This window comes from Clytia hemisphaerica, unplaced genomic scaffold (genome assembly GCF_902728285.1).
Source record: "Clytia hemisphaerica strain Z4C2 unplaced genomic scaffold, Clytia hemisphaerica genome assembly, whole genome shotgun sequence".
NCBI lineage: Eukaryota > Metazoa > Cnidaria > Hydrozoa > Leptothecata > Clytiidae > Clytia > Clytia hemisphaerica.
The window spans coordinates 1744038-1771096 of record NW_027103262.1 but is presented as its reverse complement, the minus strand read 5'-3'; the positions used below and the strand labels follow the sequence as shown (position 1 = coordinate 1771096).

Genomic DNA, 27059 nt, shown 5'->3' with positions numbered 1-27059 from the left:
TATTTTTTTTACAACCCTCAAACATTTAGAAATTCACAAAGAGGGAGACACTAAATTTTAAATTGGTTTTTAGAGCAACACTTTTGGAGTTTTTAACCAATGAAGACAAAAAAATTGTTTACGTGTTTTACCATAATGGTGTACTAAATGCAAACCAAGATGCGCCATTGAAAGTGGATGGCAAATTCATTGTCTTCTTCAAAATTCAATCAGCTGTGAAAATCACCAGAGAAAATATCAACCACCAGTTATATTACATGGAATGGTCTGAAGACTTTCTGCAACATTTTGAAGACGTGACAAGGAATGTTTTCTTACCAATCTTGAGTGTAGAGCAACCGGGTGGTTTGAGCTGTGATCGTTTGATGGATTTGCTGCATAAGATTTTGAGCTCTTCAACTATAATGTCTGGAAAATTACAGGTGATGTGTTTTAACTTTCAATCTATACTCGTTTCGATGTCCAGAATGTTGAAACACTGAAGAGTCAACAATATCTGGAATTAGTCAAATGTCTGAAAATATATGTGAAGGTTCTAATGTTAAAATGTAACTATTGATAAAAAAAATAATGTATAAAAAAGTACCAGTTTGAAAGTTAAAAAAAAGTACAAAGGCAACTCCAAAGATATGCATCTTGTAGACAAAAGTGATGTAAAAACGTCAAATTTTCGATTCTTTGTTAAATCATCACCAGGACAAGTAAATTTTTTTTTCAATCTAAAAGCAAGTTTTTATAAGATAAAATTGGAGCTATTCCCCAAGGGTTAAAAAGGCGAAACGATCCAACTTACATCACTTGTGTCATTCTTGTTAACTACAAGATGTATATTTTTGGAGTTGCTTTTAAAATACTTTTTGTATTGGAAATATCGGCTGGTAAAGGATTTTGAAAGTTAAAGTCAGTGAATTTTGAGTCTCATTAAAATGTTGTGTCAATATTGATATTTAATTTGTTTTTTTCTTTATTACAGTCGATGGTGAACTTACCCATTCCAAACATTGAAGTATTATCATCAGCTGGTCATTTCCACCATCGTCAACAAGCCGTCACACATATCTTAGAAACAACACTTATTGGTTGGATCAAACAAATCAAGGTTTTAAATTCACTCAATATCACGTTTATTTCATGGGAATTTATTTTTATGAAGAACACAAGGTTTAAACTCCACCAAAACTTTAAGAATGAAGAAAGAGTATCCAAGCCTAAAATCTTTATCACGTGCTTAAGTGATATGCCTCCTTTCGAACTGATTTTGCCTGGTATTGAAGTGGTCTTTTGAAGGTCTCAATCTTTAAAAAAATACCTTACACTTTCTTTACATTTTGATTTCAATCGATTTTCACATTAGAATGCACTGAATGACAAGCCAAACACACCAATGGGATCAAAAGCCAATCATTTTCCAATGCCAAAGACCGAAGTTCAGGTAAGAACACTCGCAATCACAGTGTTGTAATCATCACACGTGCTACTCACAGGAATGGCGTTTCATTTCTCCTTGCAATAACTCTAATAATCGCTGAGCACTAATCAGAGAGAATGCAACCAGGAATTGAACTCACAACCATACGAACTTATTGCATCAAAGTCGTGCTAATTTTTTGGGAAATTTTTCAAAGTCCTCTAATTTTTTCCAGACATTGATGCAATATGTTTGAGTAGCTCAAATCCAAAACATGTCTCCAATTTTTAGGCCTCCGTTAGATTTTCATGATTATGAGCTTTCTTAAGGTCCATTGTACCAAATCGGTGTCCAGTATGTGACAAATCTCCATTTTTGCTTTGCTAGAACATGTATAAAATGACTTCAAAGTAAGAAAAGAACATCTAGGGTGAGTGAGAAACAAGCTTTAGTACTATGAAAATCACTAATAAAAAAGTTACATTTTTTTTTGTTACGTACGCAGACGTACGGGACACATATTGCAAAGTAACCTTGTAAAATCAACTAAAGCTTTGAAATCATTTTTCCTTGGTACAAACACTTTGATTATAAAGAACCGCAAAATGTAGAAGGAGTGAGTGGCCAGTATATCAACAGGGTATTTTTTTGAGACACCAAAATACGGGTGTCATGTACGAGGCAATTTTGCACACGAAAACCAAATCAGTGACAAACATGATGCTGTAGCTTTTTAATGACCTTTAGATTTCTTAAATTCAACCATAACATATGAGTGTGTCATTAAGGACTGATTTCACATCAATATATTGTTTACATCCGGAGCTATAACATGGAGAGTGAATATTGTCACGTGGGTGAATTGCAGAAAAATCATACAATGTCCTGTCCGCAACAAAAGCACCATTTACGCTTAAGTCAAGATCTCGGAACTAGAGAACCCCTTTGTTTGTTTTGTTGTGACATACTAAATGGTTTTTTCCGTTAAAGACGTTTATTGCCTTCAAATAATCTATTCTGAATTTTTTAACTGGTAAAAAATAATACGGTCCAAAAATTTGTCCGGTCTGCAACGGCACCAAAGTCTTAATTTCTCAATTTTTGAGACATCTTTAATGCTCTAACTGTATCAAGTCAATAAACTCTAGGAAACTACAGGCTTTTTGCAGCAGTATTCTTTTTCTTGACTTTACATGTACTGGCTATGAGTGAATAACTTTTTGTCCTGTCCGAAATAAAGTGTCCTGTCCGCAACAAAGTGTCCTGTCCGCAACAAAGTGTCCTGTCCGCAACAAAGTGTCCTGTCCGCAATAAAGTGTCCTGTCCGCAACAAAGTGTCCTGTCCGCAATAAAGTGTCCTGTCAGCAATAAAGTGTCCTTTCCGCAATAAAGTGTCTTGTCCGCAACAAAGTGTCCGCAACATTTTTCTCAAGATTGGGGCTGTAACAAATAAATTCTATAACACTCCAAGGAAGGCTATTTAACAAAGTTCACAAAAATGTAGAGTTCTTAGAAATTGCATTTGCCAAAGTTATGGGTCCTCAAAAAGTGCCTGTTGCGGACGGGATATTGTATGAATTTTCTGCAATTCACTCACGTGCGGGACAAAAAAAAAACCTTTACCATGCATATAATACGAGACAGTGAAATATCAGTCTCCTTGTTTTAGATGAATGTTGCCAAAGAAAGTCTTAAAACATGTCATACTAACGCAAAACCATCGACAAATATTTCCCGTATGCGCCACAATAGCCAGTTTATGTATTTGCACTTTTGAGGACGGTAAAATGACTGAAGCGATTTGGAAAAACCTGCAAAATCAAGGACGGTAAAAGTGCTGATTTACCGTCGTCCTCAGTTGGTCATGATCTAGTCAAATTAGAACCTTACCGTCTCCATCGCTGAAAAACACGCATACATAAAATCGGTAATATCTCCAAAATAAGAGAAAGTTAGGGACTATTCTTTTTTTAGGATTTTAGTACTTATCAAGAGTATCCTGTGAAAAGCCAAACTAATTGATATCAAAGCATTTTAGAAAGGATAAAATCTAAACCTTCGCTTAACACCACTTTATGCAAACGACCCCTTGTAGCCGAATGCTTTATCTTTAGGCTACTACACTTTCAGGGTATGGTTTTTGGACCTACCTAAGGTAGTCCTTTAAATTAACCCTTGTCCGTTCGTTCGTTCGTTCGTTCGTCCGTTCGTCTGTTGCCAGCTTTTCTCGGGATCGGCTCATTAGTTTTTTCTAATTTTTTGCACAATGATGCAAAATGGCAATGCCCAAAATGTGACGGAGCCCGATTTTCGAAAAAAAAATTTTTCCGGCCGAAAATGGCGGAAATATGCCGGAAAAACTGGTTTTTCGGCATTTTCTCGAGATTTCATCATTAGTTTTTTCTGATTTTTTGCTCAAAGATGCGTATTAACAATGCCCAAAACATGGCCTAGTCCGATTTTTGAGAAAAAATTTTTTCCGGCCGGAAATGCCGGAAATATGCCGGAAATCGCCGTTTTTCTGGATTTTCATTGGACTTTTTCCATATAATTGGTTGTTTTTTCATTCAAAAACATTATTAATAGCAATGCCCACCATCAAGCATGTTTCAATTTTCAATAAAATTGATTTTTGAAGCCGGAACTTTCTAAAAATCGCCGGAACAGCCGATATTCGCCGGAAAAACGGTATTTCTTGAATTTCTTGAGCTGTACTTTATATTTTTTCATGAAATTTTGCACACTGATGCAAAATGTCAATACCTAAATTGTGACGAAGCCCGATTTTCGAAAAACATCTTTTTCCGGCCGAAAATGCCGGAAATATGCCGGAAAAACTGTTTTTTTGGCATTTTCTCGAGATTTTATCATTACTTTTTTCTGATTTTTTGCTCAAAGATGCGTATGAACAATGCCCTAAACATGGCCGAGTCTGATTCTTGAGAAAAAATTTTTTCCGGCGGAAAATGCCTGAAATATGCCGGAAATCGCCGTTTTTCTAGATTTTCATTGGACTTTATCCTTATAATTGGTTGTTTTTTCATTCAAAAACATTATTAATAGCAATGCCCACCAGCAAGCATGTTTCAATTTTCAATAAAGTTGATTTTTGAAGCCGGAACTATTTTAAAAGCCGCCGGAACAACCTATTTTCGCCGGAAAGACAGTATTTCTTGAATTTCTTTATTTTTGCAGATTTTCATTGAATTTTTTCCTTATATTTCTATGTTTTTCACACAAAAACATTATTGATAACAATGCTCACCATCAAGCATGATTCAATTGTCAATAAAACTGATTTTTGCAACCAGAACTTCCTATTTATTTTTTCCCCTACAACCCTTCCCTCTCCCCCCATCAACAATCAATGATGAATTTATTGTGTTGTGTATTTTCGCTAAGCGCTATATTTTCTGACTGATTTTTTTTCATTTTTCATTTCGCATTGCTATCTAACTTTCATCATCAGGTAGGTCCATTCAGCATGTTGCTTGTTATTTTTAACCTTTCGTCTACCGCAAGAAAGAGACAACACTTTTTCTTTCTGGCATAGTGATCCTTAGTTGGTTTTGATTTGAATTTAATTTGAATCTGATATATCTTGTGTTCCTGTCTTTGAGTCCCTCCAAAACACTTTGGGACTTTGATACTTCAAAAAATGGTCGCATATGGTTGAAATTCTTTACATAATGTTGATATTAGTAAGTTTTTGAGTATTGTCTTTGTTTTTCAAGTTAGAAAAATATTGAAGTCGAGTGTTGCCCAGTGTTGTTGACATTTCCCACATGTATGGTATGGTATAAAAAGATAAGCTTTTGCTTTTGAGAACTTTGTTTATTTATTTATTTTGGAAGCGAGCAGAAAGTAGAGGAGGTTTTAGTAAACCATAGATTGTCAAGTCACGATAGTCAATACAGTTTTTTGTGTTTTTGGTTGTCTTCAAAGAAATGGTGGAGGAAACAGAACTAACTTGGCAGGAGTATTGGGATGACGAGACACCACCATGGCAATTAAAAAAACCGAATCCCGACCTGGAAAAATATTTTTCCGATTTTTTGAACAATGGGGAAATAACTGATGGGAGACGTGTTTTTATACCTTTATGCGGGAGAAACCTAGACATGAAATGGATCTATGATCAAGGTCTTACAGTTGTTGGAGTAGACGCCATCGAGAAACCGATTCGGGAATTTTTCGGAGAGCACGGTATCCCAGTTAATGTTCAAGAATTAGAATCGGGTTACAAAGTTTTCACTTCGCCAGATAAGAGACTTACTTTAATTGTGGGTGATTTATTTGGGCTTGATGAAAATTTAGTCGGCGGGAGATTTGATTATTTTTATGACCGTGCAAGCTTGGTAGCTTTAGACAGTGATACACGACCGAACTATGTTGGGCTCTTATACCGATTCTTGAAGCCCGGGGCGGTTGGTATGTTGGAGTCAGTTGAGTATGATACGAAATGGAATACGTCTCATCCATACCCGTTGTTTGCGAAAGATTTAGAGGATTTGTATGGCGATCAATTTTCGTTCGAGGAATTGAGCAGAGGCAATGATGTATCTTCGTCTTATCCAAGAATTAAAGTAGCTTATAAAGTCTGTAGAAATATAAAATAGAAACATTTTAATTGTATGAGGTTTTAAAATCCGTAGGTAACATGTGAAGCTCTTATGGATATTGTTATACCAAAACAATGCAGAATTTGAATAAAATACGTTTCCAACCTAAATCATTTCCATGTCTCGAATCTTTTCTATCTTTTCTCGAAATTTTGCGTTTTTGAGGTGATAATGGGTGCCATTTTTGGTTTTTCAATTACCGATCTTTCGATAGGGGTGTCTGAAAAATCCTTCTTGGTGCCCCTTATTTTTAGCGCCCCTTCTCAAAAGGACCGCTGGCGGGGCCTGGCCCTCTGCCACCACGCTACTATGCACAACGTTGTTTTAATTTATTTCATGTTCGAGGGCATAGAATTGACTTCTTTTCAAAATGTGGAGGAATGCAACCACTTTCAAAATTAAAAAAAGAAGGAATGAAATAAAGTTATAAATCGCTGTCTTCAAAATAAAAACTCAACATCAATGTCTGAGAGAGCTGTAAACGATCAGACCATTTTCAAAGTGGAATCATTGTTCTTTCATCATCTACCCTTTGCCCTTTCCAAACGAGCTTTCTTAAATTGACCATTTAAAAGAAAATTACATTTATTTTATGCTTAACTTGGACTTACTTTTTTGTAGTTTTGGCACAAACATTTGTCAACGATTCAGTCGATCAACGAGCAGTTATGTTCACCACAGATTGTCAGTGTGTTGACCACACTCGAAGATCGAAACAGCACTTACGCACACTCCTTCCATAACATCAAACGTGATCTTGCCAAAGTAGGTTTTTCATTCTGTGTTTACTTGTTCGTTTTTCCCATTGTTTATTTCTCACTTCATTTATCCTGAATGCTTTTCGACTGTTGAATAAAAAAAACGAAAACGATTCGAATCGATTCTTAAGAATATCCGATAAGAAATGCGCCGCAATTATGAATTGAATTTAGTGGTTTCTTTGTTTTCACGGTTGGCCATTCATTTTAACCCGGTGTTTATATTTTTTTAAACACGCGAACCTTGCGTCTCTTTGGAAATAGGCTTCATTTCCAGTAAGTGTCGAGATGTGCCTAAAGATGACAATGCTTAACAACTCTTGTAAACTCTAACAACTTGTATTATTAGTTAACCCTTCGTATTTTTTAGGGTTCGACCTATTTGCCAGATGTCGGCAAATGCCGACAAAAGTGACCACAGAGCTTACCATCACATTAAGCTTTATTTTCTGAAAAATATCAGAAATATAAGTGATATGTGTTTACTTTGAGTTGAAAAATGTATAATCATGAACAACATCTTTAAATATATTTTAATTATTCAACTGTGCTATTTAATGTAATCTAGTTCAAAATCAAACTTTCAATAAACTTTAAAAAAAAACCTCTGGCAAATAGGTCGGGATCTCTCTTGTCAACATATGCCGACAGCGGCACTGAAAGGGTTAAGTAAGTTTTGCTCTTTCCACTACTTACACTGAAGGGAAAAAACTATCGGGCAAAATTTTTTGTCGGGGAAAACGTCGTCAATTTGGTGAAAATCCTTGTCACCATCACTTGAAGTTGACCGGAAAGATTTTATTTCTCATCGGGAAAACTTGGTCACTTGCCTAAATTTGCTTTCACTTTTTTTCATGTACAGGCTGAACACGAGACGATGACAATCGTTCGATTCCTTGGAACGTTGGAACCTTACTTCACTTTAATCGAGAACGGATACAAACTACATGAATTGATTCAAGTCTTTTCACCTATGATGCACACATTATTATTGATGTGGACATACTCAAAGTAAATTTTAGCTATGATTATTTTATATTCTCATCGTTTTTTATCGTTTTTATTTAAAATCGAGAGGAGGAAAGGACGTTTTGGGGCCATCAAAAAGACCTTTTTGAACAAATTTTATGTAATCGTGATTTGTAATTTTAGAGAACCCTTTCAGAAAGTAACTAAAATATTTTTGGGGTGTTAAAAGGTAAACTCCCGGCTCGTACATTTACACCCGATCCAGGATTTAGGGAGTAACACTTCGAGCCTACTATAGTTTGTTTCGTAATCTATACGAGTAATCTGTCCGTCCGTTTTTCATCCATCTACTATTAATTATTTTGGGCTATTGTTGCACATTTTAGCTAAGTAGATCATACAAACTATCACCCGAAAATGTTATTATAACTGTTTCAGATATTATCATGGTCCTGATCAAATCAATCGTTTATTACAAATGATCGCAAATCTGGTGGTTTTCAAAGCAAGAGAAATAGTTGGCGAAGCATTCATTGATGACCCAGAGGTAAAAAAGAAAAACAAATCCAACTGTTAGCTTCTTTTTATACAAGAGTAAATCTTTGTTAAGTTCTCATAAAAATGTTTCCCAAAGATTGCAATCCGCCATATTGGTCACATATTGGCTACTTTGGCAATTTATTGGAAGAGCTCTCAACATAATAACGCATGACACGTTTTTGATCAGTGCAGTTTGATGGCCCTTTATGGTGATTTATGATTCCTTACGGCTTCTAAATGTAAATTTTTATTTATCTTTCAGAGTCAAGGATTTCTCCGTCAAAGTTTGAAGATTTGTGCAGCATTTCGTGGTACTTACTTGGACACCAAAGATAAAGCTGATGAAATCAACACATTCAAAGTAGAAGAACAAGCTGAACTGAAGTAAGTGCCAAGGATACACCTATATGATATGCTGAATATATTTGTTTTTGTCCCCAGTCTTAATGCCAGAAAATTTCTAAAGCGATACTGTAAAGGCTCAGACAGATTTGGGAATAGCAATGGCAGTGCAGGCGCTGCGAAAGGAGTGTTATTCGAGAGTTTGTATATCTTTCTACCCTTTGAGGATGGGTAATACATACTTTTTTCTTACAAACCATATCTCCTGTCCTGATTGTATTTATTGGCGAGACAAATTTCATTGCTATTCACGTAATGTATCGTTTTCTTAACAATCTAATTCTTTTTCAGTGAGGAACAGGTCGGAGTGACGTGGCATAGTTCAGTGTATAAGAACGCGCGCACGCAAAGAGGCGCCGGCCTGTTTAACAAAACACGTAACGAACATGAATACGAAGAGAATTTCTGGGAAGATTCACCGTGGCCTGCGCGAAACAGTCCTGTCTTTGACGTTTTAAACAAGTACATGGAACGTTGCAATGATGTCTTAGAATTGGTTGAAGTGTCACAACAATTCAAGAAAATCAAATTCGCATCAAACCTTGACGGTGCTGGTGAGCCTAGCTTGAATTCACAGATTGTTGATATTGTTAATGATTTTGATGACGCACTGGCTCAGTTCAATTGCTCGGTAAAAGTAAGTACATTTTCTATTTCTTGATTGTTGTTATAGTCAATAACATTGTCTTTGTGTAAATGAAATTACCGTGTTTAAATTTTTGTTTGCCTTTAGAACATTTTGTGGCTGTTAGACGTGGACTAGTTTTTCGTAATACGTATAAAACATTGTGGTATATACAACTAGCCGTCAAGGCGTCGTCTGAGATGGGCTATAATGAAAAAGAATTGCCGTCTTCTCAAAAATCGCTAGCGAAAAAGCTTCAAGGGGGGATTGGAAAGTTCCGATTTAAGCGTTTTGTAAAATAGTTACAATTACAATAATCTCTATTAAAATAATAATGCTATATCTTTTTAATTTACTCGTCATTGTCTAACATCTCCAGCTTTTATGACCTGATAATTTTGTTCGTTTAGAATGTATTGGATCTGGACAAAGGCCTTCCCTTCGAATCTGCTTTCTTTAATTTTCATTCTAAAGTTCGGGTAAGTGATAGTCTGTCGAATTTTTTAAGTCCAGAATCCTGATATGATTGTTTCTTTGGCTCACTTCGAATCTTTCTGTCGGGAAGTAGTAAGTCTATCCCTTTTTTCTATTTGCGCTAGACCTGAGAGGTCGAATGATGAGGTGGAGCGCCACACATACTCTCAGCTCCCTGTAACTTGGTGCCTAGATTAGATTACCCAATCTAAGCTATTCGTTCGCTAAGTTGGCGAAGACCAGGGCTCGAACCCACAACCCTTGGATTGTAATGCGAATGCTCTATCGACTGAGCTGCCCGGGACCACTGTCAAGACCTCTCTACAGTTAATTGGGTTTAAGTGTGCACTATTTTTTAATTCCATGTGAAAATCATGTCAGCGCGATCAGATTAATTCCCTCGAGAGCGGCTTCCATACGGTAGTAAAAAAGACTGCACACTTGAAGCGAATGGAATAAAACAGCTGTTATGGCCAGAATACTTAGATTTTATTTGGCTCACCTCGAATTTTTCTGTTAGGATTAGTTTTCTTTATCCACATTCATCAAATCAGAATTGACTCGACTATTTCTTCAGGACTTGGAATCACAGTTCGGCATGCTTGTAGCAGGTAGTTTGAAAGAAGGTTGGGATATCAAGGCCAAATTACGTCTTTTGGATGTCTTTGAAGGGATTACCACACGAGATTTGATTCAGGTTTGTATCAAAGTTTAATTATTTGTTTTTACGAAAATAGAAATGAATATGCCTTCTGATCAGATTTATATGATAAATTTTTTCGAGCTTTAGATGTTAATAACCTGGGCCGATCCTTTTTGATTCAAAATTTCATTTGCCATATAAATATCAAGGGGGGTTCCTTGTTTTACGAGAAAGAAATGTTTTTCTTTTTTCTATAAGGGAATTTTCCCATTTTGTTGACCACGAGTGCATAGCTAGAGTGAATGTTTAGATTCGCGATGAAAACACAGACCTAAAAAACCCCTTCTGCTTTAGAATGTCAACCTTAGTCCGAGTTAAAAAGGTCGGTGAAACCTTCAACTTCAACAGAACCTACCCTGTAATGTTATTGAATCGATTCCCAAAAATTATAAAGCTAGGTAGCTCATAACGGAGCTAAATAAAGGAAACATAATTCATTTTTCTTGCCCCCTCCTACCGCGCCCTCGAACCAATATTTGATATCCCTTTGGCTTTCGAGCTCAAAATGATTGAAAGACCGTTACAATTGTTTTTTACATGAACCTTTTTAACGTATTAGTTTATTCCGTTCCTTGGAATGAATCTTAAAATCCAATATTTTAATTTTGTAGACGGTGTTACACGATATTTTATCAACGTTTATTGAACACGTGGAGAAAGAGTTACAAAGCACAAAACAATTGTTCGATCAAAAGATGAACAAGAAAACAAGCCATCAACATCTCTCTCCTGTCACCAATCAAATACTTTGGTTGCGCTCGTTGAGTGGCCGAATAGAGGTAGTGTGTTTTTTAGAATAAAGTCGACTCTCTCTAATTCGATACTCATGGGACCAATATTGACGGCGATCAGGGATCAGGGTTCCAAGTTTTATGTATTTTGCAAGGTGAATGCTCCATAAATGATACTTTATAATTAAAGATTATATCGCATTAGACAAATTAACACTGATACTTATTTTCTTTCCGACTTGCAGGAATTGTACTATAAGATGACGAAAGTGGCACCAATGTGTTTTGACGGCGAACGTGGATGGAGAGCTAAAGATTTGTATAAGGATTTGTGCAGGAAAATCAAATTGTATGTACACTTGGGTCTTCGCGCTTTCAAACTCGAGCGAGATATCTAGTGATGTTCTAATGATTACAGAGACATTCGAGTTAACCCTGAAGTTGAAATTTTCTGAATTTCTTTTTTGAATTTCAAAACTTTAAAGTTCCATTAAAGCTTGTAGCTTTTGATTTAGAAGATGGTTTTGGTACCATTGGAAAGCTATTTTCATACTTCTTCTAAAAAAAAGAAGTTTATGCCCCTTTAAATTGAGTGGTCAGGAGCTACCTTATCGGCCAAAACTTAGTCATTAGTCGGCCTTAATTATTAGTCCGTCCTAATTTTGGTCACCTCGTCAAAATTTAGTCACTAAGGGCCGACTAATAACTGAGTTTTGGCCATTTCTAAATTTTTAGTCAGCCCAAATTTTAGTCGGCCCAAATTTTTAGTCGGCTCTAAATTTAGTCACCAAGCCAAAATTTAGTCACTTAGAGCCGACTAAGTTTTGACCGATAAGGTATGGCCTCAAGTCTGAGACTATTTTGGCTTGTTTTGGACGCATATACGCGTCCGTCGTGGTCTAAGGGTAAAAGAGCTTTTATAAGTATCTTATATGGATCTTTTATTGCATTAACGGGGACAAAGAATTAAGTTCGATATGTTTCGATAGAGGTATTTTGAATAATTGATAAGCAAGAGTCTGGTACTACAGAGTTGGTAATCCTTTGTAAGTGCTATAAGCCTTACAGAGGTTAAACCCCCTTCCTTGATACACATTTTTTATAAGCAACCCCAATTTTCGGGTCAGGGACTTGGGTTGCTTAGCATTCTAGCTCATTTTCTCAATAATTTGCTTTGACTGGACCCTGTCACTAAATACAGATCTTAACAGGGGGGGGGGCACGCAGTTACTACAAGACAGTATGACACTTACTACCGTGGTGGTACTGTATTCAGAAGTTATGAAAACAGTTACTACACAGTGTAGTAACTGCTGTTTGAGGGTGGTGCCAAACACTAAAACTAGCTCTTTTGGTGTAGTAAGTGCTTATATTTTAATTCTTTTTAAAGAACTTTCAAAATTTTTCACAAAAAATGAATTTTTTTGTGAAAAAATTCTTTGTTGAAAAAAATGTTTTTGTTATAAATGGACGAAAAAAATTTGAAATTTTTCTCAGACCCAACTTTGAAATTATGCTTTCCCTAATTATCATTAAAATGTTCTCAACAGCTGTTAACCAAGTAAATTAAAAGAAAATCTAGCACAAAAATGGCTTTAGGTTGAAAAATAATTGCAATTTAGCGTAATTTCGAGCATATTTTTGATGATATCACTCAAAAACAGGGGTGGTACCTGGAAATCTTTTCTGAAAACAGTTACTACCAAGGCGTAGTAACTGCAAAGGGTGGTGGTCCTGAAAAAAAGTGTTGAAAAAGCACTTACTACACATCATGTCTTGTAGTAACTGCGTGCCCCCCCTGATCTTAACCCTTGTAAATCCAATTTTGTTTGATAAGTTTTAACGTTATTGAAGGATTGAATATCCAAAATTCAAAACATGTTGTTGGCTGATCATGTATTTGTTGATATTAAAATCGTAAGTTTCATGATCAAACTTTACTTTACTTTTCAGCACCGAGGAACAGACGTTAGCAGCTTGGTTGAAAAACTTTGATCATGAAGTTATCGAAAATTTGAATCAACCTTTGTTGGTATGTCATCTCGCCCCCTTTTTTATCGTCTCCATTATTTTCTAAACACTCACCTTTCAAGATTCTCAATATACGATTAAAACCTTTTAAAATCACTTTACCCGAAATTCCTGAGACTATCATAAGGTCATTTCACAGTCGCAAAGCGTAATGGGTAATCAGGACCACTGTGCGCTAATGACGACTTACTATTGGTCTAAAGTTATGAATTTTTTTGAAGATTTTTGCGTCAAGCCACCGGAAGTCGTTACTACTGAGCGCTACCAGTCCTGAGCTACCCATGATGCATTTCGACTGTTAAAAGGCCTGTATCAACACTTACGACATTAGATAATTCGGTTTGTGTTGACTAATGTGGTCTAATGTGGAATAACCGTTCGAGGTTATAGTCGTCATTAGCTTATTTTGAGTATGTAGTGCATAAACAGACCTTTTGGGTCATTCGACCCTGGTGAACTAAACCCTGTCATTTTTTTCTAAGAAGCTTTTATAGCAAAAAAGATTGAAAGGCATACTTCAAAAATAAGAAATACTTCTGAAAACTCGAAAATATTTTTCCACTTTTTCAGAGACTAGACGATGGTTTGTTCCATGTTAACTTTGACGAAAAATTGAAGATTGTGCTCCGTGAGATTCGTGACATGACTTCTCACGATATACCGATGAAACTTCCTCATGATGTCACGCAGAAAATTGAAAACATTGATATCTTGAAACTCCAAGCTGTTAATACTCGACTTTCTGCTGCCACATCACAGTTTAATATCATGGAACAGAATCTATTGGATATCGAACGCAATCTAGTCAATCATAATATCGACAGAGCAAGAAAGGTACATATTTATAAACAAATTCTGATAAATTTCAATTGTAAGTCTATGGACAATAGGCATCAATCTTCAAAAAGCGATCCGTGATGTGAAATGCTTGGTCTACATAACTAAAGCTGACAAAAATCAGAGATCATATTATTTTCGGGCTGGAACTATATCCTAAATCGAAGCATGAAGTCAAGATAGGTCTTTTCCAGAAATAGTCCGTGCCCATTTTTAACCTATATTAGAGAATACATAGAAAAGTGATTTAATTCTTTCAGATTTTGACGGAGGGTGTGACCACTTACACATGGAACGATGTACATATGGATGATTTTATTCAAGAAGCCATTCACGTCGTTTATACAGATAATATCAAGGTAGGTTAAAGCTTTATTAATCATTAACCCTTCAAACCCGAGATACGCGTATATACTTTTTAAATTTGCCAATATACAAAGTCCCAGACTTAAGGCGACAACTCCTGACCACTTGATTTAAAAGGGCATAAACAACACTATCAAGGTACAAGCTTTAATGCCAGTTTGAAATTTTGAACTTCAAAAAACAAAAGTTGGAAATTTTCACTTTTTTCAAATAATATTTTACAACAGAAACTTGCTAACTTCACATCAAAATTGGTTTTAATCAATTGGGTTCAAATTGATATGGAATTTTCAAGTTGTAAAATAATAACATACACGTTTTATTTTTTATTAATACCCAGTTTATTAGAACATTGAGGCTGAAATTCGTCAAAAAATTAAGAACATCGTAAGAACATACCCAGCCTCAGTTTTGAAAATTTTTTAGGTGTTTTAATAAAAAAAACGTGTAACCTTTGAAAAGTCAGAAAGTTTTTGAAAGTGAGTACACGTTTTTTTTTTTTATAAGAACAAACTATATAAGAACATAAGGCTTCAAGGCCCAAAATTTAAGAACATTCTAAGAACATACTAAGGCTTTGGAGACTTAAAAACATGCAATTTCTTAAGAAATTACATCAAAATGCTCAAAAAATGCTGAAAATAAGAACATTAAAAGAACATTTTTAGGCTTCAAATCCAAAAAACTAAGAACATCCGAAGGCTTCGAAAATTTTTGACGTTCTTATAAAAAAAAACGTGTATACCTTTCAAACATTCAAAGAAATTTCATCATTATCTTCTGTATAAAGTTTAATGGGAAGTTCCCGTATCGTGAAAAGAAAATACCACAGGAAGTTGTTTTTTACTGTTTTTACTTGCTCCCGCCTTTGTGAAACTTTCTTATCCTCTTTGGGTAACACTTTTTGTTTACAAAAGCAATAGAATGCGAGGTCACATCTTGAAACAACTTTCGATCTTTCACTTGTTTGCAGTATATCGTTGCGTAAAAAAAGTAGCTTTAATTTGACTCAGCATGAAGACACTGCCTAAAATAAGCTCCTTTTATTCCCGCAGAAAACCTTTAAATCCAAATAAAAAATTAGAATAAAAATGGTGGTATGGTAGCGCAAAAATACTTTTAAGATGGTGACAAAAGCATGAATTTTAGCACAGATGACTCTTTAGAGTATCCAATACTAAGTTTTAAACACCTGAATACGCCACCTTGCCACCTGCTAGATGGATTACGTCCTTAGGAAATACTTTTTCGAAAATTCTGATGGGTTTGAGGAAAGGGTTTGGGGTTTTGAAGAAATCGAGGTATAAGATTATAATAAGTTCCCTATTAAATGTTTTTAAGGGTTTTAAAATGAATACGGATAAATTTTTCTAGGCAAAATTTCACAATTTCACAATTTCGGAACCAACTGCGACTAAATTTCATGTTTTATGTGGATTCAGAACTCGACGTTGTTTCTCTCATAAAAGTGACCAGGTTATCTCAAACAACTTCGCTCGAGCTTTGGAGCCTGTTTTCAAAGCAGTTTTAAAGTAACCAAAATTATGCCGAAAGAATGCATCAACTGTTCGCAAACAATTAGACCAGTATTATTAAACGGTATCTTTTGTTTTATCTTGAACAAAGGGAAATTCCCACTCGGTGAAAATTTTTTTACCACAAGTGGTTTTACTCCTCTACAATTTAAGTCGTTCATTTTTTTTAAATTATATTACTCGGCTCAGTTTAGTGTCCTTTTAATTGTCGGGCGCTAATGTACTAAGTTTTTGCGCGGTTTTTTAATAAGCCAAGTAAAACATCAAAAATGAATGAAAAGGCTATCGTTTACGGATTGACGAAAGTTTCGTCAAACTCTAAATAGCAAATAGTTGATTGGTTGTAAGTGACGTAAAATCAGTCAATACGTCACTTTCAATCAAATAGTTTGTAGGGTCCGTAGAAGACATTAGCAAGGTTAAGCATGGGTTTATTTTTACCGTAAAGTGCGATACCGTAGGCCTGTACATAACTTTCCAAAGCAAACCATGCAAGTGAAATCTTATGTTCAGGCCTACGGTATCATATTGAACGGTCTAAATAAACACTTGCTTAACCTCGCTATTGCAATGGTGCATATCATGAATTTTTGGTTAGGTACTCACTAATCTTAGGAGCGTTCAATAATTACGTCATGCTCAATGACGTTTGGAATGCTAAAACCCTAAAAACTTAATTAGGACCAAAATAGAAATAAGCAAAAATTAAGCTAACAGATCACAAAAGTGAACGAGACTGAACACTTAAGAATAAAAAAAAAAAAGGCTGAGAAAAATTCAAAATTCATGAACAAAATAAATATTTACAGTGCGTCCCGGTATACAGCGGTCAATAAATGTGAAGAGACCTTGACATAAATCATTTCGTAAGTGTTATTTAAAATGAAATACATGTACATAATATTAATTAAATTGATACCGTAATGTAAATAACTGCATCATTCAAAAAGTATCTTTGGTTGAATTGTCGTTACCAACTTGATTATTTCAATAGGATGGAATTTCGCAGAGAATTAATTTCACGACTGAGCCATTTTTCAGATTTCTATATTGGGGCCTAATTTTAGGAATGACACTCTTATAAAATGAACCTCATAGACTCTGGTACGCAAAATGAACCCACAGAATTACAGTAATATAAAATTCTAACAAAAAAGTCAATATTTTAAAATTGCAATTGGGGCTTCTCAAGCATGACCCAAATCACCAGAATCGCACCAAAATTCAGTGTCGATCGCAACTCACGAAAAATAACCAAATCGCAGCTCATCCCGTATATTGGGTCAAATCACGCACCACGCTCCAAAATTTTGCCAAATCACGATCACGCTCAAACCTACAATCATGCCATCACGTAAATATTGCTAAGGTTGCCCCTCTTTTATAGAGGATATGGGTATTATCACAATATTGACAGGAAGTCCAGAATTTAAATAATAGCATATACAACAAAACACTTTGTTGTATAAGTTTTGTTGTTAAAGACACTATCCTCTCCTCGTCTCGTCTCTTCTTTTGCTCCAATTTGTAAGAAAATCGTTAATCTATTTATGGGAATTGCCAGTCTGGAATTAGTGCACAGCCAGGATGCCATATATTCAGCGTGAAAATGCCCTCATATCAGTGGAATCTGTCTTAACCCTCAAAACAACTTTGGTGTGGCTTTTGCACAAATTTCATGGTGAAATTGCTCATTCCAATCCAGTTCACATTCTCAAATTCTATGTTTGTCTGGTTTGTTTCAAATTGAAATTGTTTGTTTGTTCTAATTTAAAAAGTGAAGAACGTTCCAGTTTTGGAAATATATAAACAGCAAAGTACAGAGTATATACTGTAAGTAGCTATGTTATCCAAGCATGACTACATCTAAGTCTGTCCGGTGAGCAAATGTGCGCACCTTCTGGTGTCTTGTCTAAGAGATCTTCGTGCATTTCAAGGGGAAATGGTGAAGTTTTTTTCAAAATTTTGCTCAGATGCACAATTTTTCTAAGGTATTACTTTAATTCTAGATCGGATTAGAAGTGTAAAGAACTGAAAACTTAAAGCCCCGTTTTGGTAGCTGATGTAACGATTTTTTTCTATTTGTTTTCAGATTGTAGACACGATTAAGGAGAACTATGAACGCATCTGTCAAATCGTCAACTCATGGGCAGAATCAACCTTTCAATACACCATGATGGATGAAAGTCATTGGCCTTTCACTTTCGAAGATTACGATGCAAGGCAAAAGTAAGATATTTACGAAGAAAAAGGAATAGTTGCGCTGCCAGAGATTGCGAGACTCTATAAATGCGAACTAATGAGTCATGGTGCATAGCTCTATATTGGGAGAACGGTGTTCTTCGCCAGACCGAACCTAAAGCGAGTGTTGCAGTGTGACCAAGATGATTTGACTGGAGCCGCTACTGCAGTTTTCTCACTAAACCTTTGATTTTTAAATTTCATTTCAGATCTATTATGGAAGATATTCACAGGAAAATGAAAACTGGATGTAAAAAGATCGTTCAACATTTACAAGCCATTTATGAAGTGGTCAAGATCAGTCGCACGACACCTCAATGGGTTGCTTATAAAGAATTTGTGAACACCAAAGTCATCAATGGTCTTCGTGATTCTATATTGATTTCACTACGATACATCTATAATAGTTTAGTTGCTCAGGAACTGCAGGTAGAATAAAATTTTTATTTGGGAAGAACCCATACACCCATACACCCATTTTTATAAGAATAGTGTACTTTGGGTGAGCATTATTCTTATTGTTCTATTGTTCTTTACAATAGTCCTATTGTTCTAACTCCGAAATCTCTCCCTGATATTATTATACAAGTTATTCTTATAAAAAAGCTATTTTATAAGGTTCAATCGATTAGAACCCGGAGAATTTTACCTTCATTGCCTCTTTTCTAGGCCTTTTCTATGATCTTGTCAGCCTCTAGACTGCTGTCCAATATTTGACTGCCATCCGAGAGATAATAGCGAGTTTATTTATTCGAGATACATCGAGTGGGACGGTATAAAGCAAAGTTGACATGTCCTCAAAATCACCGTCCACTTTACTCGACGACGGTAAAAACACCAAAATACCTTCGTCTGTTTAGGTGAGCAAAGGCGATATAGAGCCGTACATCAACTATCGACTTTGATTTGTATCGATTTCACTTTTACCGTCGCCCTCGATATCCTCGGATACATAAACTTTTTACAATTAGGCTGGATCCGGGAATACACAGTTCCTACAAGTGGACGTCAGTCTAGTTGGTTCAATCGTTTATTTCAAACCACCTGTAGACGGTTCTCTGGCTGAAGTGTCCATGATCGAATATTTCGATAGCTGGTTATCCGCCATATTAACAAGGACTGATTCGCTGAAAGAACTGGTAAGACTGTTTTATCAATCTTCTTGACATTTTGTTTTTGACCTGATATATTTCTTCAAATTGTAAGGCTTTTTATTTTTTCTTAACCCTCTATGCGACCGTAGTGCAAAGGTACATTAGAGAACTTTAGCAGACGGGACGGGGCTTTTTAGTACGGATGGAGTGACGTCATAATGCCGTCAAAGACTACGCCGGCCGTACTCGAAGATAAACAAGTTTAGCAAAACACCACGTAGGAGAGCACGGGAGAGTAATCGAAATGAAGTTGCAATGTCAGCAAAAAAACAAAAACAAAACATAGCAGCAGAAAATGTAAACAAAAAACTTCAGATTGACTGCTGTCAGACAAATCATAGAAATAAAAAATTGAAAATCATGTCTTTGAGAGATGTCAGAGAACAGATTTTATTTGCACATAACAATGGTGTTATTGACGATGAAGAATTTATTGCTCTATTTGACTTAAACAGGAGTAGAAACCCAGATTTTCCATATTGGAAGTATGATCCTTTCGATCTAGATAAACTGTCAGATGATGAATGCTTGGCAATGTTTAGATTTTTAAAGAACGATATTTACAACTTGGCTGATGTCTTTCAATTACCAGACAAAATTTACTGCCCAAATAGACAAAATTTTGATAAAGTGGAAGCACTATGCATATTGTTGAGAAGATTTGCTTATCCAAGTAGACTTGGAGACTTGATTTCATTATTTGGTAGATCTGTACCTGAACTTAGCAACGTTGTGTCAACCATGACAAATTACATTTATTGGCATTTTGGACATCTTTTAACAGATATGAACCAGCCATGGCTTTCTCGTGCAAAGTTGGCAGACTATGCAAATGCAATTCACCAGGCAGGGGCTGCATTAGAGAACTGCTGGGCTTTTGTTGATGGGACTGTCCGACCATGCTCCAGACCTGGTGAAAATCAAAGAGTGGTATATAATGGTCACAAGCGTATACACGCAATAAAATTTCAATCCCTTGTTACTCCAAACGGAATGATCGCACAACTCCATGGTCCTTTTGAAGGGAAAAAGCATGACAGCTCGATGTTAGTTGAATCTGGTCTTTACAACCAACTTATGAATAACAGTTTTTCACCGAACGGTGACATACTTTGTATTTATGGGGATCCAGCGTACCCATTACGTGCCCACCTTCAAAGACCTTTTCAGGGTGCACGACTGACACCCCTTCAATCGCTCTTTAATAAATCCATGAGCTCTGTCAGAGTTTCTGTTGAGTGGGTTTTTGGAGATATCGTGAATTATTTTAAGTTTCTGGATTACAAAAAGAACTTAAAACTAGGGTTGAGCCCTATTGGAAAGATGTATCTTGTATGTGGACTGTTACACAATGCACGCACAATTTTGTATGATAACACAACTGCTAAATACTTCAACTACGTGGAAAAACCTACTTTGGAAAACTATTTTCAGTGATTAAAAAGGTGGTGTTAATGCAGATATTGTTATCATCTTTAACTTGTGAAATTTTATCAAAGTTAGTCATTATTTTTTGAAAATTTTTATCTTAAATCCTAATTTTGGAATTTATACTTAAGAAAAGAGTGTTTAACACTTTAACTAAAGAAAAAGAAGATTGTACAGTATAAACTTAACCCTCACACAACAAAATTGAAAAATGATTAAAAAGTTCTTATTTTTACAGAGTGAAAGAGTATTAACTGTTTTTAGAATCACTTGTCAATCTTGTAGTGTCATATACCTTTTGTCTAGGTGCCCTTGTCTTTGTACTTAAAAAGAAAGGAATTTTAGAACAATTCTGAGACTTAACTGATCATAATGAGCAAAAATTTATTGGTTCTTATAAAAAAGAGTGTGTGACCAAAAGTAATTCAACTTGTAAAGCTTTTTCTCAAAATACTCTTAGCCTTCCCCACCTAAAAAATGTCCAAAATTTTCTAAATCACTGTTCATGACTTTACTATTTCCAATTGGAATTCAATTTAGTAAGTGACCAAAGAGTTTTCAGAGAGAATTTGGCAAGCTGTAGAAAAAATATCAGTTTTGTAAAAACAGGTCTAAAAAAGTAAGAGAGAATAACCAGGAATTTTGAAAATTTTGAAGCCAATTAATTTCATTTACGAAATGTCTGTGTTTTTCATAGATCAATGCAATAAGTTAAACTTTGTATAATTCAAGTATAAAATTTTATGTACAATTCAACCAATAAATATATTCTAAAAATAAACAATCCTCTATACAGTATATAACAATTTTTAAAATTTGATCATAAAAAGCCAGAATATTCAACTTTTAAAATAAGGTGTTTCAGAGTAAGAAGATTGAACGTCAAGGCCTGAAAATTTTGAGCCTCAAGTCTCTGAATTTCAATTTGTGCTTTTTTCAATTCATTGTCTTTTTCAGATTTCTCTCTCAAATAACTGTACGTTTCACTACCAGTTGATCGCTGACGTTTACCTTTCGTGTTTGCACTGCAAGTTTCATCATTGTTTTTTCTTTTCAAAGTCTCTGAAAGATTTTCCATTGCTTTAGCTCTTGCATCACTGATAGCCTGATTTTCAGACTCCACTTTACTTTGTTTTTCTTTCGACTTAGCATCAAATTCACTTTCACATTCAATTATTCTTATATTAATATCCTCCAACAATGCCTCTGATGGTTTCAACACGTGATTTGCACCCGAATCAGCACGTTCTGCAGCAAGTTTGGCTCTGAACCTTGTCAATATTAACGAGAAGTGTTCCCTGACAGATCTTTGAGATACGTTGAATTTTGGTTGTTCAATCGAATTCAATGTTTCTGAAATCCTGGACCAGGCTTGCCCCTTTTCTCTTGAGCCAGTTTTGTAGGCAAATGGTTGCACGAGGATTATCTCACGACAAAGCATTTCATCATGTGGCTCAGTCCAGTTCATTGTAGTCCTAAAAAAAAACGAGTGCAAATATTGTAGAATTTGTAGAATAAATCATTGATGAAAAAAATAATCTTTGCAGGCAGGAAGAGATCAGCATCAGATAACCAAAACAAGCCAAAATACAAAAGAAGAAAATGACATGTACAGCACAAAATTGAGGCAATATATTTGAAAGATATATCAAGCCTTAATCTATACTAAAAAGAAATGTTAAATGAACTAATTTTCAAATAATTCATGACAAATAACACTCACGTTTTGTTTGCCATTTTCACTACGTCTAGCTGCTAGTTTTGAGGTCGACTGCAAATACAGGACGGAGGAGAAGGGTTTTCCTCTTCTAGCGGAGCATGCGCAGAACATCCAACCGGACAAATTTATGACGTCACACCGCCTCCCCGCCATCTCCCGTCCTGTTGCTAAAGTTCTCTATTATTTGACTACGGTGCGCTTGGTCGTGGGTTCAATCCCCGGCCGGTTGATATCAAAGAATTCGTACTTTGTACAAAAAATTGTTAAAAGTAGTTTAGCTTTACTTTATTGAATTTTTTAAAGTTGCAACATTGGTTTATCAAGAGCATTATTTTGACTAAGAAATCCGGACAAGATGTATTTTAATTAAATTATATCCAATCCCCAATAACTCCTCAGGACTTGGTAGAAGAATTAAAGAGTTGCATCATTGAAGATCAAGATATTCAACACCTATGTGAACAGACCAAAGCTATTGTCGCTGATACCGCCTCAGAATGCAAGGTGCGTTTGTTGTTTCTTCATTTTTTGGACCTTCCCTGGTCCTATAAATTAACCGATGTTCTTCCGTTCGTCTGTTCGTTCGTTCGTTCGTTCGTTTATTCGTTCGTTCGTTCGTCTGTTACCAGCTTTTCTCGGGATTGACTTTTAGTCTTTTTGAATTTTTTTGCACAATGATACAAAATGGTAATACCCAAAATGTCACGGGCCCCGATGTTCGAGAAAATTTTTTTTTCTGGCCTCCAGATTAAGAAATATCTCGGGATTTACCTCCTGGAAATTCTACAATGACATTTTACCCCCTGGAACAAAGGGGGAAAAACCTCCTTTAGACCCCCTGGAATTTCTTCTCGGAATACCCCCTGGAAATGTGCGTCCACCCCCTGTATGGATATAAAATGTAATTGCCCATTGAGATACGGTTCACAAGTAAAATGAAGTTGGAAATCCAGGGTTGTCAGTAAAATGAGGTTAAAATCCAGGGGGGTCAGTAAAATGAGGTTGAAAATCCAAGGGGTCTGAATTCTGAACACAAAATCCCAGGTAAGTGTGTGGGAACACAGTACTATCATGGAGGGGGGAATCGAGGGGGTTCAAAATAAAAGAAAAAGGTGGTCCTGGAAATAAATTTAACAAAATCCAGGGGGTCACCTTTCCTTAAAAAGACCACAGCATTTGAAAGATTTTTCTGGAATTGTCGAATTTCAAAACATCACCTGATCTTTTTAACCTCTTTATGTTTTAGTTAGATAAACATGGGTTGCCAATTAATTGCTTTTACAAAAAAAACTTTTCTCGGTGCTTTATTGGTTGAATCAGTAATTCATCATTTTCATTTTGAAGGGGCGTGACATGGCTAAATTTCAATTTTCATGTTTCTTAAACTTTAAAACAATAACTTTTAAAAGAAGGTTTTTGGGCCTAAAAGCCTTATAATCTCATGAAAATGTTCTTATATCCTAAAAAACGTTTATTAACTATTTTGGCCTTATCTCCGTTAGGGAACTTAACTTTCATTATAATTCTCTTTAATGTAAATGTAAGGTCATTGAAGATACGGGATTATTTTATTTTATCATTAAATCTTCCGTGGTCCAGAGGAAAAACTCAACTTTTATTGCAATGAAATTGTACGTGACCAAACGCTCTCTGATAGCCTGACCATGTGGTCTCTTAAAATGTGATTGCTCTCATTCAATAGACCTGATTATAATGGCTTTTTTGTTGTAGCCGTGCTTTGCGTGTCTTCTTGATTCTAATATTCAAAATACAAAAAAAGAGATATATGGTGAAATTTCTGAATATTGCGACTTTTTTATCGAGTCATTGGGCTCTTCCAGAAAAAAATTGTATACGTGGAGTGGAGGATATAACAATTTTCAGTGATTTACCCCTCGGACAAAGTGACTTTTGACCCCCTGGACAACGGGTTTCACCCCCGGACAAGCATCAGCTGACCCCCTGGACACCCGAAATTACCCCCAGACAGAGCAAAATTACCCCCCGGACAAGGTAAATTTTGACGATTTTTTGCTACCCCCGGACAATATATCCTCCACCCGGGGTGTACGAACATTTTCTGGAAGAGCCCATTGTCAACAGTAGAAAATGTTCAGAATCAGATGCAAGAAAACTTCAATTAGAAAAACAATTATTAGGAGAATAATTGCAATTCCTTAGAAGCTTTGTTCAGAGATAATGTAATCTAATATCTAGTTTTCAATGTCAATTATTAATGTTTTCTTGCTGTAAAACAGAACAATTCCAATTTTTCAAAATGGTGTAAACCAACGAAAACACACGTTCTAATCTAAGATACAAAAACACATCATAAGCATTCCCAAGTTGTTTTTGATATACTTTATTCTATTTAGGTCAAAAATTCAATTCAACCGTCATGAACCATGAAAAGCAAATTCATAAATACTGTCCTCCATCTTGAAATTTGCTTTCCCGGCGAAATATCACATCATGATAATTTATGCATCCGCCATCTTGAAAACTGTGATGAAAAATTACTGTAAAGAAATCCTTAAAACTTCATGGATAGCCTCGTGGTTTGAGGGTTAAGACTTTAACAGAAGCTCAAAAAAGCATTGTTCTTAAAAATATATCCCATTGCTTTTTTTCTAGCCATCAATGGTTCCAAAGAAACCGCTCTCTACATTTTCACAACCAGTTGTACTGCCTTCTGCTACAAAAAGTCAAATTTCTCAGCGTCTCCTTGCTCAAGTCTCATGTGGTTTTTTGTTGTCGATAAAGAGGAAAAGCAAGGGAAAGAAACGTTCATATGTCCATATGTCTAGGAATATGCCCACTAAGACACCGGAAGAGATAGAAAACTTTAGGCCAGATAAAAAAACATAAAATCTTCTGTGACGATAGCAAGACGCCATCTTGAAAATGTGTTTTCAATAATATTTTGACAGTTTAATTAAAACAAGCCAGATCAACTCAGTAGGTTTAAGTATAAAAGGACCCTTTTGGAATGAATGGTTTAGTTACTGTTAACATGACATACTAAAGGGGAACAAATAATTCAAGTTTTTTATTCCTAATAAACTTTTGGATTTATATGCGACTTTTTAACCATGGCTTTTATAAACAACAGCTCTGGACACACTGGACAATACGAATTTCAATCGGAAATACAAATCGGGATTTACATCCAAAAAGCTGAGACATTTCTATTCGAATATGTTTTTCCAGTCATTTTATCGTTAAGCTCGTTGTGGAATCTGCTTATTATTATATACTTCACAAAAATCAATATCAAGAGAATTCGAAAGATGAGTCCATACCACTTCTTATTAGTCCAATTAGCAGTTGCGGATTTTTTGGTCTGTTCTGGAATGACATTTATGGATCACTATAAACGCAAGCCTGCTTGGGAACTTGGAGTGATTGGTTGTCGATTTTTTACCGTTTTTCAAGGTGTTTGCCCAATGGCCTCCTTCTGGTTGCTTGTGTTGCTGTCCTATGCAAGGTATCGAAGTATTACCCAACCGCTGAAACAGAGAATAAATAAAACTAAATTTAGTTTGGCTTGTATTCTAATTTGGTTCTTAACTATTGCTTTGTCATCCTATCTAATATTTAATACGACATTGAATACAAGGAGATTTGGTAAAACTACATGTGCTTTTATCATTTCTGAAAGTTCACTTCTCATATTTAATGGCTTTAGGTTAATTCTAGACTGTATTTTACCTATAACACTAGTGGTGTCTTTCTATTGGAAAATTAAGAATGGAATGGCCGTTGATAATGCTATGAATGTTTTTGCAAGCACCAATCAAAGCCGGCAACGCAATCAAGCAGCACTAAGAACGATCGAAAGCCTATTGATTTTATTCATCGTATCTGTGGTACCAGGACGCTTGATTCATATTCTATCTTCAATTCTCAAATATTATAATGAAGTAACTCAGCCGTTGTTCTCACAGACTTTAGAGAATTATACTGACGTATTGAAAGTCGTTTCAGATTTCTTTCTTTTCTTAAATCATACGTTGAATATTTTCATTTACGCCAAAATCATGCCTGGTTTTCGAAGGTTTTTACTGACAGTTTTTACACTTGGATTGTATAGCAGACGAAATATAGTCACTTAAACTTTGAATATTTTCATTTACGCCAAAATCATGCCTGGTTTTCGAAGGTTTTTACTGACAGTTTTTACACATGGATTGTATAGCAGACGAAATATAATCACTTAAACTTTGAATATTTTCATTTACGCCAAAATCATGCCTGGTTTTCGAAGGTTTTTATTGACAGTTTTTACTCTTCGAATGTATAGCAGACGAAATATAATCACTTAAACTTTGAATATTTTTATTTACGCCAAAATCATGCCTGGTTTTCGAAGGTTTTTATTGACAGTTTTTACTCTTCGAATGTATAGCAGACGAAATATTATAATCACTTGAACTTTAAATGTTTTCATTTACGCCAAATTCATGCCTGGTTTTCGAAGGTAGTTTTTTCTAGTTTTTACACTTCGAATGTATA

At 35.5% G+C, this 27059-nt stretch overlaps 4 protein-coding genes across 4 annotated transcripts in view; 2 read left to right on the top strand and 2 right to left on the bottom strand.

The window, feature by feature from the left end:
* LOC136800498 (uncharacterized) overlaps positions 1–27059 on the top strand; it is a 121282-nt gene that overhangs the window by 411 nt on the left and 93812 nt on the right. The window contains exons 2-20 of the mRNA XM_067057159.1: positions 74–422; positions 974–1099; positions 1355–1432; positions 6652–6795; positions 7651–7799; positions 8196–8304; positions 8560–8681; positions 8991–9336; positions 9735–9803; positions 10376–10495; positions 11113–11280; positions 11478–11581; positions 13186–13264; positions 13834–14097; positions 14361–14459; positions 18094–18230; positions 18452–18671; positions 19214–19381; positions 22944–23048. Of these exons, the coding sequence (XP_066913260.1) occupies positions 74–422; positions 974–1099; positions 1355–1432; positions 6652–6795; positions 7651–7799; positions 8196–8304; positions 8560–8681; positions 8991–9336; positions 9735–9803; positions 10376–10495; positions 11113–11280; positions 11478–11581; positions 13186–13264; positions 13834–14097; positions 14361–14459; positions 18094–18230; positions 18452–18671; positions 19214–19381; positions 22944–23048 (2956 nt within the window). The remainder of the gene's footprint in view (positions 1–73; positions 423–973; positions 1100–1354; positions 1433–6651; positions 6796–7650; positions 7800–8195; positions 8305–8559; positions 8682–8990; positions 9337–9734; positions 9804–10375; positions 10496–11112; positions 11281–11477; positions 11582–13185; positions 13265–13833; positions 14098–14360; positions 14460–18093; positions 18231–18451; positions 18672–19213; positions 19382–22943; positions 23049–27059) is intronic.
* LOC136800533 (putative serine protease K12H4.7) overlaps positions 1–27059 on the bottom strand; it is an 82407-nt gene that overhangs the window by 29165 nt on the left and 26183 nt on the right. The window lies entirely within an intron of this gene.
* Positions 19534–20892, top strand: LOC136800565 (uncharacterized). The gene has a single exon (XM_067057228.1). The coding sequence runs from the start codon at positions 19652–19654 to the stop codon at positions 20831–20833; it is 1182 nt and encodes a 393-aa protein (XP_066913329.1). The 5' UTR covers positions 19534–19651; the 3' UTR covers positions 20834–20892.
* Positions 21645–22720, bottom strand: LOC136799318 (uncharacterized). The gene is made up of 2 exons (XM_067056025.1): positions 22548–22720; positions 21645–22299 (listed from the first exon to the last, which is right to left on the bottom strand). The coding sequence occupies exons 1-2, from the start codon at positions 22559–22561 to the stop codon at positions 21645–21647; spliced, it is 669 nt and encodes a 222-aa protein (XP_066912126.1). The 5' UTR covers positions 22562–22720.

Coding starts and splice junctions, on each gene's coding strand:
- LOC136800565 (XM_067057228.1), top strand. CDS start 19,652: ATGTCAGCAAAAAAACAAAAACAAAACATAGCAGCAGAAAATGTAAAC.